Consider the following 14,596-nt stretch of genomic DNA (forward strand, 5'->3'; position numbering starts at 1 on the left):
ATAAATGGCTATGTTGTGAGCTATCTTTTTTGTGAACTGGCTATTTCCTGTTGGACTTTCCTTCTTCAACTACGAATCCCATTGTTCCTTGTTTGTAAGTGTGAGGTCATTTTCCTTCCTCCCACACATCAGCCACCCCACCCATTGAAACACAAATGAGCTGCATCCAATTCAAAAGACCAGTGTTTTCTAACTAGGGTGGTTCCACCTGTTCCAAAAATCCAATAAGTTGCAGAATGATCTCTCTCCCACCCAGCGCTCGCTCCACTTATTAAGGCAGTCAGGCTCCCTTTGCACACCTGACTAGTGACGAAATATGTCGGCCCCACTGCAACCTGGGAAAACCTGAGACCTTAGTAATTTTGTATGCTGTTCAAAATAAATATTGGGGCGAAAGATGGAAAAGAAAAAAAGTTATGCCTCTTTGTAGGCAAGGAGGAAAAATGAAAAATGCAAAAATCTAGTTTTCTGTGTCCTTAAGGCCAAAATGGACTGTGTCCATAAGGGATACTGCGCCCCTAGACACCTTATCCCTTATCCAAAGGATAGGGGATAAGATGTCTGATTGCGGGGGTCCCGCTGCTGGGGACCCCCTCGATCTTTCCTGCAGCACCCCCTGTCATCTGGTGCACGGAGCGAGCTTTGCTCCATGCTGGATGATGCAGCGGCCCAAGGATCGTGACGCCACAAGGGGGCGGGGCCGTGACATCACAATCCTTGGGTCCCTGCATCACCAGTCATCAGGCACTGAGCGAAGCACCAGATTACAGGGGGTGCTGCAGGAGAGATCGTGGGGGTTCCCAGCGGTGTGACCCCTGAGATCAGACATCTTATCCCTTTCCTTTGGATAGGGATAAGATGTCTAGGGGTGGAGTACCCCTTTAAAGGGTTAAACAATCCAATAATAGTAACTGGTATTATAAAATAATATAATTACACAGTAAATGTTTAAAGGTAATCTGTCAGCTAAACTAAATCTGTCAACTAAAAGAGTTACGGCTCATAAAAATGAGGAAAAGACTAAAATTCCAAAATAAAAATTGCCTGTGTCCTCAAGGCCAAAACCAGATTTGTTAAAGGGAATCCTTCAGCTAATTTTGATGAAACAAGCTTCAGACTGCCTATTGCAGACAACAGTATGACTGTACAATACATACCACTGTCAAAATTGCAGGTGAAGTGATAATCTTGAAAAGAAAAAGCTAAACAGGTAAAAAGCTTTCTACTCCAGCAGTTTAAGCAGCTGCCTTTTGTAAACTTAAGAGCTGCTCAGCCCCGCCTCTTTGACACTTGAGCTGCTTGGACAATAGTCTTTTTTTTTAGAAGTCATCACTTCACCTGCACGTTCAGAAGTTCAGCAGTGGTATTTATTGTACAGTCATACTGTTGTCTATGAAAGGGAATATGAAGCTTATTTTGGTCAAAATGAGCTGAAAGATCCCCTTTAACTCCTTAAAGGACAACTGCAGCGGTATGACACTTATCCCCTATCCACAGGATAGGGGATAAGTGTTTGATTGCGGGGGGTCCGACCGCTGGGACCCCCCTCGATCTCCCTAACGGGGCGCCGTCATTAGCGCTCATGGTGACGTAGCCACGACCTAGAGGTCGACGGTGACGCCCCGTCTCCTCCCCGTCTCCTCCCCGTCTCCTCCCCGTCCCCATAGAGATGTATGGAGGAGGCGTGCCGGCTGCAACATCATGCTGCGGCTGGCACGCCCCCTGCACAGGACAGCCGCGGCCCAGTACAGGAGATCACAGGGGGTCCCATCGGTCGGACCCCCCGCGATCAAACACTTATCCCCTATCCTGTGGATAGGGGATAAGTGTTAATCAAGCTGCAGATGTCCTTTAAAGATGTAACCAATTTTCATTTTGAAATTTTTCATTTTTTTTTCTTCAGCTGATAATAGCCATAACTCTTTTCTTCAGCCATAGTAATTTTTTATCCACAGATCCATATGAGGGCTTGTTTTTTGCACGACCAATTGTACTTTGAAGTGACACCTTTCATTTTACGACACAATTAAAAAAAATATTATTTGTTGGGGGAAATGTAAAAAAAATATGTTAAAGGAGTAGTGTAGCGTGTTCTTTTATTATCCCATTGTGCCCGGGCTGCAAAAAGTAAAAAAACAAACTGTAACTCACCCTCTGCTGCTCCCCCGTTGCGCTGATATAGCTTTTCAGTCCTCTGGTCCTGGTCTTCCATGTGCATTTCTATCAGTGTATCACCGGCCGCAGCAATGTCCCGCCTCAACCGATTATGCGCTGAGCGCAGTGTCCTGTATCAGGCCTGGGCAGCAGGGAGCAGGTGGGGCCCAGGCTCGTTTCATGACACTGCGCTCAGCCTATCACCTGCTAAGGCAGGACATCGCTGAGGCTGATGATACGCTGATCGCAGTGTGACGATACTTGCACATGGAAGCAGGAAGAAGACCGGGACTGAAACCGAGCACAGTGGCATAATAAGAAAAAATAAATAGCTACACTACTCATTTAATCTTAATATCTTCTGTGGGTCAATATGATTAAAATGATACCCATATTTACGTAGTTTTTCTTTTATTGTACTATGCAAAAAACCTTTTAAACAAAATTAGTATGCTTAAAATTGAACGATTCTGACCCCTATAGCTTTTTTTTTTTCTGTATACACTGCTGTCTTTGCATCATGATCAGTAGTCTTAATTGGTACCATTTTTTGTTGGGCTTTTTAATCCCCAGGCTGCAGCGAACATAGGGGGAGATTTATCAAAACCTGTGTAGAGGAAAAGTTGACCAGTTGCCCATAGCAACCAAGCAAATCACTTCTTTAATTTTTCACAGGCCTTTTTTAAAATGAAAGAAGGGATCTGATTGGTTGCCATGGGCAACAGCACCACTCGTCCTCTGCACAGGTTTTGATAAATTTCCCCCATTATGTTTCTTCTAGGGGTTAAAGGAGTTCACAAATTTAATTAAAAAAATTAAAGTCTGCTAAAATACTGTTTTAGCAGACTGTACTCAACTATTTTTAGTAAGGGTCCGCTTATCTACATCTGCCATTCGGTGAAGGTCATAGTTAAACACTAAGGCCTGGTTCACCCAGTGATAGCAGTGCCATGCAAGAAATATGGGCTGCCTGTTGTAGAACATTATTATTACCCTAATAATAAGTCACAGGGTAAAACTAGTGACTGAAGTATTGAGGATATAAGTCTACTGTAACCTGGATGACCTGTAAACTACCACATACTGTGCCCTTGAAAATAAAAACTGCCACACTGTGCCCCTAAATATGCTACTGCCACACACTGTGCCCCTGAATATTATACTGCACTGCCATACCCTGAATATAATCCTGCCATACACTGTGCCCCTGATATAATAATACCACACACTGTGCCCCTGGTATTATACTGCTACACACTAATACAAATTAGACTCCGATACAAATTAATGTGGTTCCTCAGGAAACTGGCTGGTGGTCTGGATGACTGGCATCCGCGGTTTAGTTCTGAATGTTAGTCCATCAGTTGAGTACTGCTGCTTTATACTCTACTTGCCCAGACCAGTTGTCCCGAACCCTCCGTTCACTGCCCCTGTTGACGCGCTCTCCCAGCTCTCCTGCTTACATTCAAACACACTGCAACCAATCCCTGAGGCTGGTCACTGAGGCTGCGGTGTGTTCTGAATGTCTTCAGCAGAGCCAGGACAGTGCTTTATACAAGAAAATAAATAGAGAGATTGGGAGGGACTGAGTGCTTAAAGGGGCAAGCGGTAGTGTAGTGTATTTATTATTGTAGCAGGCTGTATTATTTTTTTTTTTTTTTATTAAATCAGGGAATCAATTCCTTTAAAAGTTAACTGCTAACAAATCATAAACCAATACCTCTTCACCCTTGACTAGACCACCAGGATTATAATAGGAATTTGATCACTATTCTTAAAGGGGTATGCCACCCCTAGACATCTTATCCCCTATCCAAAGGAAAGGGAATAAAATGTCTGATCGTGCAGGTCCGGTGCATGGAGCAATGCGGGGCGGAGGCTCGTGACGTCATGGGTACGGCCTGCTCGTGGTGTCATGGCCACACCCCCTCAATTCAAGTCTATGGGAGGGGGCGTGGTGGATGTCACGCCCCCTCCCATAGACTTGCATTGAGAGGGCGTGTCTGTGATGTCACGAGACTTCGTGCTCCACAGGCTCTAAATGATCAGACATCTTAATAAGATGTCTAGGGGCGGAGTACCCCTTTAAAATTTAATTTCTATAAAAGTTTGGCAAAGTCCATGTAGCCAGCACATTCTGCTGCCTCTATTGTTGGTACCAAGAAACTTGGAAAACCTTCTTTGCATGCCATCTTGTGCTATCCAAAGTGCATCCCTCCTGCACCATCCACAGAGTTCCTGCCCCAGATCCCCTCTCACAAGATCTAGTGTAGTCTCATCTAGTCTAACCTGTTAGATTATTACAAGTATAATAAATGCAGACGTAAAAATTGATAAAATGCAACACCAGCTCCGAGCTTCAGAATTCATTCCATCAAATTGTCTACTTGACACCGTTCTAGAGGGATTTAAGGAATTGTTCACTATTTACAGTAATTCTTGCCAGGAGTAGTTGAGAAGGTAGAGCCCTTTGTGTGGATAGCACCACGAGAATTTTAGTCTGGTAATTATACAGACACCTCTGGGAGCAAAAGAGTTAATAAGAAGCGACATCTGATTGGCTAAGCTCACTCCTTATAGATGAATCAGAAGTTGCTCCAGGCATAGATACTTCATAACCTCTGAGGAAACATGTTCGCTTACCTTCTATGCCTGACATGTCTACTATGTGCCAGGGATATAGTGGCACAAGAAGACTCAGGTGAGTGTGAGGAGCGGATGACAATGATTATCCCGTCCACCTGCTCTAGTCATGCCTTATATCCTTTTTCCTTCTTACGCTTTTGTCTTTTTATTCCATAAAGCTCAACAGATCTCAGTGGAATATACCATAGTCAATGACCTTATTGGAGAGAACTTTAAATACTCCATTGTTGTGTCTGTGAAGGAAGGATCCACTCTTCTCGAGGTTATGGAGAAGGCAAAACAGCTTGATCCCAAACACTTCAGGTAAGATGTAGCCGAGGGGATGTTTCCTGGAGGGGTTTTTGAGAATCAACCAGATGGTGGAGTTCACATACTTTTTATCAGTGTTGTAAAAATAGAGTCATAGGGTAGACATTTGGTTCACTGCCCTAGCCTTGTATCTCAATACTATGGCCAGGTGAGAGTAGCTTGTTTGCACCTCCACAGGCACCCAGAAACCGGGGATCTTTTTCTTCCAGGACCACTCCAGCTATGCCCATGCTGTACTGTATTAAAGGGCTACTCGACTGGAAAAAATTTTTTTTTAATGAATTGGTTCCAGAAAGATAAACAGATTTGTAAATGACTTCTATTAAAAAATCTTAATTCTTCCAGTACTTTCAGCTGCTGTTTTCTTTTTGAATTTCCTTTCTCCCTGACCACAGTGCTCTCTGCTGACACCTCTGTCCATTTTAGGAACTGTCCAGAGTACAAGCAAATCCCCATGGAAAACCTATCCTGCCCTGGACAGTTTCTAAAATGGACAGGGGAGTCAACAGAGAGCACTGTGGTCAGGTAGAAAGGAAATTCAAAAAGTAAATAACTTCCTGTGGATCATAACAGCAGCTGATAAGTACTGGAAGGATTAAGATTTTTTTTAATAGAAGTAATTTACAAATCTGTTTAACTTTCTGGCACCAGTTATTTAAAAGATTTTTTTTTTCCAGTGGAGTACCCTTTTAAAGGAGGTGTCTACTTTGGTGAACCTGTTATCTAGCAATCTAGCAATAAATTTAACATAGGGTCCCTGCTCCTTGCACCCTGGGCATAGCTTTGGCAGGTCTACTATAGCAAGATTTTGTAACCACTACCCACTCGAGCTTAGGGACTTCCATCTACTTATCCATATGCTGCAATGCTTCTTGTCGGCACTTTTTATTGTCAGTTCTTCTTTGAGCTTAAGTCTTGAGGAAACAAAGATAAACTGGTTCCCAGGGATGTGCTGTATAACCATGCCAGTATCTAAATGCTGTGTCTGGTGCTACATACATTTTATTTAGTTTTAGATGGATATTGCTTACTTTTCTGTTCACAACAACTGGTCTCTGATTGTAATATATGGAATTTACATAGTAAAAGTTAATCAACAGATTTTTGAGAGTTAAAGTTCTGATCTGGGTATGTTTTAGTGCTTAAGTAAGGCATGAGCAACTGGAGCTGCGTCTGTGACCATAATAGGATGTGGCCATATACAGTACATCTACAAGATGCAGCTTGCCCTTATTGTTAAAGCATACCTGTCAGAGTGGGGACAGTCATTTTAGTGGTTCCAGTTCTGTTACTGAGTTACTGAGAGTCATCTCCATGGTGCACAATTGTTTAGCATTTTCTCCAATTCAGGGGGTGGGGCTAGAATGAGGCTGTTTGCCAGTAGTACACACATGACTTTCTTTCCCTTATTTCTCTGGCCAATCACAGCACAGCACATACTCCGCTCTGCTATGACATGACATAGTGCTGATGAAAGTGAACAGAACTGAACAGGTTTCACTGTGCAGGGGATAATTTATAGTTCACTTTTATAAATGGCATATGGAAGGAGAGGGGATTACTGATGCTGTGTAACAGCAGCAGTATCACAGTAAGGTAGTGATTACAATAAGCACTGAATTGCAGCTTGAATGGGTTGTCCAGCCTATAAAACGTATCCCCTATCCACAAGATAAGATAAGAGTCTGATCACAGGGGGTCTGACTGCAGGGTCATCCCTCCCAATCTCTAGAATGGGGCCCTGGCTCATCCATTTATTTCTATGGGAGCACCGGAGACATCCAATTACAGCCTCACGTATTTTTGACTCTCCCATAAAAATGAATGGCTGATGTGGCATCTGCTGCAGCTCCATAATGTCCGGAGAGCCAGGGCCCCGTTCTGGAGATCACAATGGTCCAGCATTCTGCCAGTGATCAGAAACTTATCCCCTATTCTGTGGGGACTGAGGGAAGGGGGAGTGAAAGATTAAATCCAGTGGGCAGCACTTTCTAAAAACAGCAGCAGGACATGCACTAAACTACTGCTGCTGAGAAGCTAAAGGGAAAGAGATTACACTGCAATAATAGAGCACACTGCAGTAGGAGTACACTGAACAGTTGCCCTGAGATTTATGTGTGTCCAGAGATAGGAGGAAACCTTGATTTACCTTTCAGGAACAGTGTGGATCACCTTGAGCAGGCAGGCAGGCTCCATTATCAGGTACACAACCTAGACTTTCTGAAGCTTGCTTCCTTTCTCCTGCCCAAAGCACATGCTCAGCCCTTCCTTACTTTCTGTGTTCCGTTATGATCTTGCTGTTACTAGAGACAGACTTAACCCAACAACAGGCTGTGGATAGCAGAGGAGTGAAACACTTGGTAGCTGTAGCACTCACGTTTCTGAAGACAGGAACTCCGGTTGATGTGGATCCGCTGGACTTGTGTGGCAGATGACTCGGACCGTACCAAAGAGCGGAGTCTGAGGTGCCGCTGGTTTTCACCAGAGTCCGCCGCAAAGCAGGATGGACTTGCTGCTGCAGGCGAGACCCAGGTCGCTACCCCTGGCACGGCTCGACCACACAGGCGGCTGAGGAGATGCAAGGCACAGAAGGGATAAGGCAGCTCGTAGTCTGGATAGCAGAAGGTCAGGGCAGGCGGCACAGTAGCGTAGTCTAGACGTAGCAGGAGGTCAGTAGGCAGGCGGCAGAGGAGCAAGGTCGAGTCACAAAGCAAGAGATCAGATACATGGCAAGACAATAACAGGAATGCTTTCTCTCAGGCTCAAGGCAACAAAGATCTGGCAGGAAAGAGAGGAGGGTGGAGGAATTTATAAATGAGCCACAGGTGGATTACACTGGCCCTTTAAATCTTAAAGCTCCAGCACGCGTGCGCCCTAGGGGACAGGGACATTCGTGCCGGAGCAGAGAAACAGAGGCGGAGGCAGGAGAAAACCCGGAGAGTGACGGACCAAAATAAATTGTTTACATCTCAGTTTTTGTAGCAATAATCTGTTTAACTTTGTAGATGTCAGAAGAGCCGGAGATAGGTGTGGGAACAAGATTCTTCTGAGAGAACCAGTTTATGACCAGAGGCTTGAGGAGAGAGACGTGGAAGCAATTGGGAATACGTAACATAGCAGGTAGACAGAGTTTGTAAGAGACAGGATTGATCTTTTGTAGAATCTGGAAGGGACCAAGGTAGCGGTGACCGAGCTTGTAACAGGGGATCTTGAAGCGGATATACTTGGATGAAAGCTACACCATGTCACCACCAAGAGAGAAGGACGGAGGAGGTCTTCTACTTTTATCCGCTTGCGCCTTCATGCGTGAAGAAGCCTGGTATAATGACTGTCGGGTCTGTTACCAGATGGTGGAGAAGTCACGAACCAGCTCTTCAACAGCAGGCACACGGGAGGAGACTGGGAGAGGAAGAGGAGAACGGAGATCGAGTCCGTAGACAACAAAAAAGGAGGCCGAACTTGTGACTCGGAATCTTATGATTATATGAGAATTCAGCCCATAGAAGAAGGTCTACCCAATCATCTTGGTGAGCTGAAACGAAATGCCGAAGATAAGTCTCAAGGATTTAATTAACCCTCTCCACCTGACCATTGGACTGAGGGTGGTAGGCAGAGGAGAAGTCCAGATTGATGTCCAGACGGTTACAAAGGGCTCGCAAGAACTTAGAGACAAACTGCACACCTCGATCTGAAACGATATGCTGAGGAAGACCATATAAACGAAAGACATGCAACAAGAAGTACTTCGCCAGCTGCGGGGCATAAGGAAGACCAGGTAGAGGGATGAAATTAGCCATCTTGGAAAACCGATCTACCACGACCCAGATGACTGTTATTATGAGATGGTGGCAAATCGGTGATGAAATCCATGGTGATATGGGACCAGGGAGTCTCTGGAATGGGTAAATGCTGTAAGAGTCCTGCAGGTCTCTTTCGAGGAGTTTTGTCACAGGCACATGTTTCACAGGACCGAACAAAATCAGAAACATCACGTTCAAGATGGGGCCACCAGTAGTGCCGGGAAATAAGAAGTAGAGTCACGCATATTCCAGGATGTCCTGCTGTCAAGGAAGAATGACCCCATTTCAGGACCTTGCATCCCAATCTGGTGGGCACAAAGGATTTTCCCGGAAGAACTTGCTGAATCTCGGCAGGAATCAAATGGTCAAGAGGAATAATATGCCTAGGCGTGGAGTCCAAACCAATGACGTCAGAGGACCTGGAGAGAGCATCAGCCCTGATGTTCTTGTCTGCTGGACGGAAGTGAAGGAAGAAGTTGAACCTGGAAAAGAACAGTGACCATCTTGCCTGGCTGGGGTTCAAATGCTTAGCAGACTGAAGGTATAGAAGATTCTTATGGTCGGAGTAGATGCTGACCGGATGAGAAGAACCTTCCAATAAATTTTGCCATTCCTCCAAAGCTAGCTTGATAGCGAGGAGTTCATGATCTCCAATGGAATAATTCCTCTCAGCAGGAGAAAATGTCTTGGAGAAGAACCTACAAGTTACACTCTTGCCGGTGTCGTTTTTCTGAGTGAGAACGACACCCGCTCCAATAGATGAGGCATCAACCTCCAAAGCAAAGGGCCCCTCCGGATCAGGTCTTGTAAGAACGGGAGCAGAGGCAAATGCAGACTTTACACAGGAGAAGGCCTCTTCAGCCTCTTGAGGCCAAGATTTAGGATTAAATGCCAGGTACAACCAAGGATGAAAAATGTGGGATAAACTGACGATAATAGTTAGCAAATCCCAGAAAGCATTGAATAGCACATAGACCCGAAGGACGAGGCCAATTCAATTCTGCAGACAACTTATCTGGATCCATCTGCAGGCCCTGATGAGTGACAATGTAGCCAAGAAACGGAAGACTAGATTTCTCGAATAGGCATTTCTCCAGTTTGGCGTAGAGATGATTCTTCTATAGTCGCTGAAGAACCAGACTAACATGAGTACGATGCTCCTCTAGGTTGGAAGAGAAGATCAGGATGTCATCTAGGTATACGACAACACAGGTGGAGAGAAGATCACGGAAGATTTAATTGACAAACTCTTGAAAAACGGCTGGAGCATTGCAGAGACCAAAAGGCATTACAAGATACTCAAAATGTCTGTCACAAGTATTGAAGGCTGTTTTCCATTCATCTCCCTTGCGGATACGAATGAGGTTATACACACCACGTAAGTCCAACTTGGAGAAGACCTTGACACCACGTAGACAGTCAAAAATTTCAGTGCAGGCGGCACAGTAGCGTAGTCTAGACGTAGCAGGAGTTCAGTAGGCAGATGGCAGAGGAGCAAGGTCGAGTCACAAAGCAAGTGATCAGATACACGGCAAGGCAATAACAGGAATGCTTTCTCTCAGGCTCAAGACAACAAAGATCCGTCAGGAAACCGAGGAGAGTGGAGGAATTTATAAATAAGCCACAGGTGTATTACACTAATCAGCGTACTGGCCCTTTAAATCTTAAAGCTCCGGCGCACGTGCTGGGATGGGGACATGCGCGCCGGAGCAGAGAAGCAGAGGTGGAGGCAGGAGAAACACCCAGAGAGTGACAGACTGGGGCTACAGCAGGTAAGGGGACCATGCGCTCACGGCCAGCGTGTGCGGCCGGAGTGCATAAAAGTAGCCAAGACTTAAGCTCTGATTTTCTGAGGTAAGGAGTAATTTTTTAATGTAAATGAAGTAATTTACAAATTTGTCATGAATCTCATAGGCTATCAAATTGGGGCCAGTTATAACCGTGACCATTTGAGTTTCATGTCTGGATGGTGGATATTTTCATGAATTAAGGCTTGATGTTAATAAATTCCGAATGCAAGGGGGGGGCACGAGTCACATGTGAAACAATGCGTCTGAGACCTAACAGGAAACCAACATAATTTTTTACATCTGACCCATAAAAGATCAGTATTATAATTGGCAGTTGGGCCCTTTTTCAGATTTTGCATCGGGGCCCAGAAGCCTAGAAGTTACGTATCTGCCACAGTCCAAATGTCAGGTGCTTGGAAAAACTGAAACAGACTTGCAGGGATACAATTATGGTAATAAAGCTCAACAATCCACAAGGGAATACGAACCCGGACTCCCCCTTTTAGGCATTAAAAACATTTCGCTTTTGAAGAACACTTTGAAAAGTATGTGAACCATATAAGAACCAGTTCCACCTTCCACTCATACTGACTTCTGTGAACTCAACATGTGATGTCAAGACATTGGCATGCCAAAACAGAATAACGATTTATCCACGAACATAATACCGTATATGCAGTTCGTTGTGATTTCAAGAAGGATTTTATCTGAAACGCCTAGTTTTTTATGTGATGATATTGGAGTTTTCCCACTTTTTAAAGAATTCTACAATAAAACTGAATGTTTTTAACGCCTGAAAGCCAGATCTCTTTCCCATGTGGATTGTTAGCATTTTTTACAGCAACTTTGAATGATATACTTTAGTACCAGTAAAATATTAGTAATACTATTTATTAAAGGATAGGGGATAAGATGTATGATTGCAGGGGTCCTGCCGCAATCTCGGTGCAGCCCCCGGCATTCTGTCCCGGGCGCTGCCTCTAAGACTGAGGACGTGACGTTATGCCCCCTCCCATAGACATGACTCCACGTCACCGTCTCGGAGGCAGCTCCTGGCACAGAATGCCGGGGGCTGCAGCGAGATCACGGACCCCTGCAATCATACATCTTATCCCCTATCCTTTGGATAGGGGAAAAGATGTATAAACCCGGAATACCCTTTTAATACTAAAATAAGTTTCTCCGCACAGTTTTCAGACAGAGACTTCTTCTTGGGGATCTTTTGTAACATCCATTAACAATCTTGGGGGAAGCACGAATGACAAGACGTACTGGCAGTTTTTCAGCGATGTGACTCCATTAAGTGAAGGTGAGTAACAGAAAAGGATCTATCCTCTCATCCATCTTTACATATTGAATTTTTTTTCTGCACTCAGTTTTGTAAAAAGTTACAGTAATAATATAATAGTCATTATAATTTGTTGTTTTGTTTATTTTCAGGTGTCGGCACATACAAGCCTAGTAACAAGGAGCATATTTTGGCCATCTTTAGCAAATACTGATTTCTTTTTATTTTTTTTATTTTTTTTATTACCCTCCATTTACGTTACAATTTTTGTCAAGGTATAAATTTTTTTTTTATTTTGGCTCAGGAGCGCCATGCAGAGGTCACATGATTTTTTGAATGGATTAAGTTTTAAGCAGTTTGTTTACTATGTCCAGTATATTCAGCACTCATGTTTTACACCCAAAGAAATATGATTGTATGGAATAAACAGACTATGTTAAGTGTCTACAATTGTTATGTGTCCAGGTAGAACTGTGAAAACCTCTGTGTCCTCACTATACGGCTCCTATTGGTATACAGTGATCCCTCAATTTACAATGGTCTCAACATACAATAGTTTCAACATACAATGGTCTTTTCTGGACCATCGTAAGTTGAAACCAGACTCAACATACAATGTACAGACAGTCCAGATCTGTGATACCTGTCAATGGCCGGAAAAACCGACCAAGCAGAATGGGCATTCACTGGTAAAACCCCTGTATTACTGAAGCGTATGCACTGAGAGTGTCTAGTAGCGCTCCCTACAGTACAGGGAGGTATTACATGTTCTGTACACTTTACCTGTACCAGGGTTATCTGCTCCTTTGGACACCAGGTGAGGGTGACTCCATTACTTTTTAGGACACTGTGTACTGTACAGGACCCTGAAGAAGCTCCTGTCCTCTACATAGACCAGTGTTTCCCAAGCAGGGTGGCCCCAACTGTTGCAAAACGACAACTCCCAGCATGCCCGGACAGCCAACGGCTGTCCGGGCATGCTGGGAGTTGTAGTTTTGCAACAGCTTGAGGTTCCCTGCTTGGGAAACACTGACATAGACAGTGATTTACAGCTCCCAGCAGATCTTTCTTACTTTTATATATAAGGATTTGCTTTATCTCTATTAGTTATCTACTTATTTTTCTTTAACCCCTTAAGGACTCAGCCCATTTTGGCCTTAAGGACTCAGACAATTTAATTTTTACGTTTTCATTTTTTCCTCCTCGCCTTCTAAAAATCATAACTCTTTTATATTTTCATCCACAGACTAGTATGAGGGCTTGTTTTTTGCGCGACCAGTTGTCCTTTGTAATGACATCACTCATTATATCATAAAATGTATGGCGCAACCAAAAAACACTATTTTTGTGGGGAAATTAAAACGAAAAACGCAATTTTGCTAATTTTGGAAGGTTTCGTTTTCACGCCGTACAATTTCTGGTAAAAATGACATGTGTTCTTTATTCTGAGGGTCAATACGATTAAAATGATACCCATTATTATATACTTTTATATTATTGTTGCGCTTAAAAAAAATCACAAACTTTTTAACCAAATTAGTACGTTTATGATCCCTTTATTTTGATGACCTATAACTTTTTTATTTTTCCGTATAAGTGGCGGTATGGGGGCTCATTTTTTGCGCCATGATCTGTACTTTTTTTTGATACCACATTTGTATATAAAAAACTTTTAATAAATTTTTTATAATTTTTTTTTTAATAAAATGTATTAAAAAAGTAGGAATTTTGGACTTTTTTAATTTTTTTTCGTTCACGCCGTTCACCGTACGGGATCATTAACATTTTATTTTAATAGTTCGGACATTTACGCACGCGGCGATACCAAATATGTCTATAAAAAATGTTTTTTACGCTTTTTGGGGGTAAAATAGGAAAAAACTGACGTTTTACTTTTTTATTGGGGGAGGGGATTTTTCACTTTTTTTTTACTTTTACTTTTACATTTTTTACATTTTTTTTTACACTTGAATAGTCCCCATAGGGGACTATTCATAGCAATACCATGATTGCTAATACTGATCTGTTCTATGTATAGGACATAGAACAGATCAGTATTATCGGTCATCTTCTGCTCTGGTCTGCTCGATCACAGACCAGAGCAGGAGACGCCGGGAGCCGCACGGAGGAAGGAGAGGGGACCTCCGTGCGGCGTTATGAATGATCGGATCCCCGCAGCAGCGCTGCGGGCGATCCGATCGTTCATTTTAATCGCGAACTGCCGCAGATGCCGGGATCTGTATTGATCCCGGCACCTGAGGGGTTAATGGCGGACGCCCGCGAGATCGCGGGCGTCGGCCATTGCCGGCGGGTCCCTGGCTGCGATCAGCAGCCGGGATCAGCCGCGCATGACACGGGCATCGCTCCGATGCCCGCGGTTATGCTTAGGACGTAAATGTACGTCCTGGTGCGTTAAGTACCACCTCACCAGGACGTACATTTACGTCCTGCGTCCTTAAGGGGTTAAAGGGGTATTCCAGGAAAAAACTTTTTTTTATATATATCAACTGGCTCTAGAAAGTTAAACAGATTTGTAAATTACTTCTATTAAAAAATCTTAATCCTTTCAGTACTTATGAGCTTCTGAAGTTACGGTTGTTCTTTTCTGT

At 43.7% G+C, this 14,596-nt stretch overlaps 1 protein-coding gene across 1 annotated transcript in view; it reads left to right on the top strand.

Annotated features, from left to right (window-relative positions):
• Positions 1–12,427, top strand: part of LOC130282859 (cobalamin binding intrinsic factor-like) — a 40,714-nt gene extending 28,287 nt beyond the window's left edge. The window contains exons 8-10 of the mRNA XM_056531729.1: positions 4,959–5,103; positions 11,890–12,008; positions 12,140–12,427. Coding sequence (XP_056387704.1) covers positions 4,959–5,103; positions 11,890–12,008; positions 12,140–12,201 — 326 coding nt within the window. The 3' untranslated portion in view covers positions 12,202–12,427. The remainder of the gene's footprint in view (positions 1–4,958; positions 5,104–11,889; positions 12,009–12,139) is intronic.
• Positions 12,428–14,596: the final 2,169 nt, after the last annotated feature.

This window comes from Hyla sarda, chromosome 7 (assembly GCF_029499605.1).
Source record: "Hyla sarda isolate aHylSar1 chromosome 7, aHylSar1.hap1, whole genome shotgun sequence".
NCBI lineage: Eukaryota > Metazoa > Chordata > Amphibia > Anura > Hylidae > Hyla > Hyla sarda.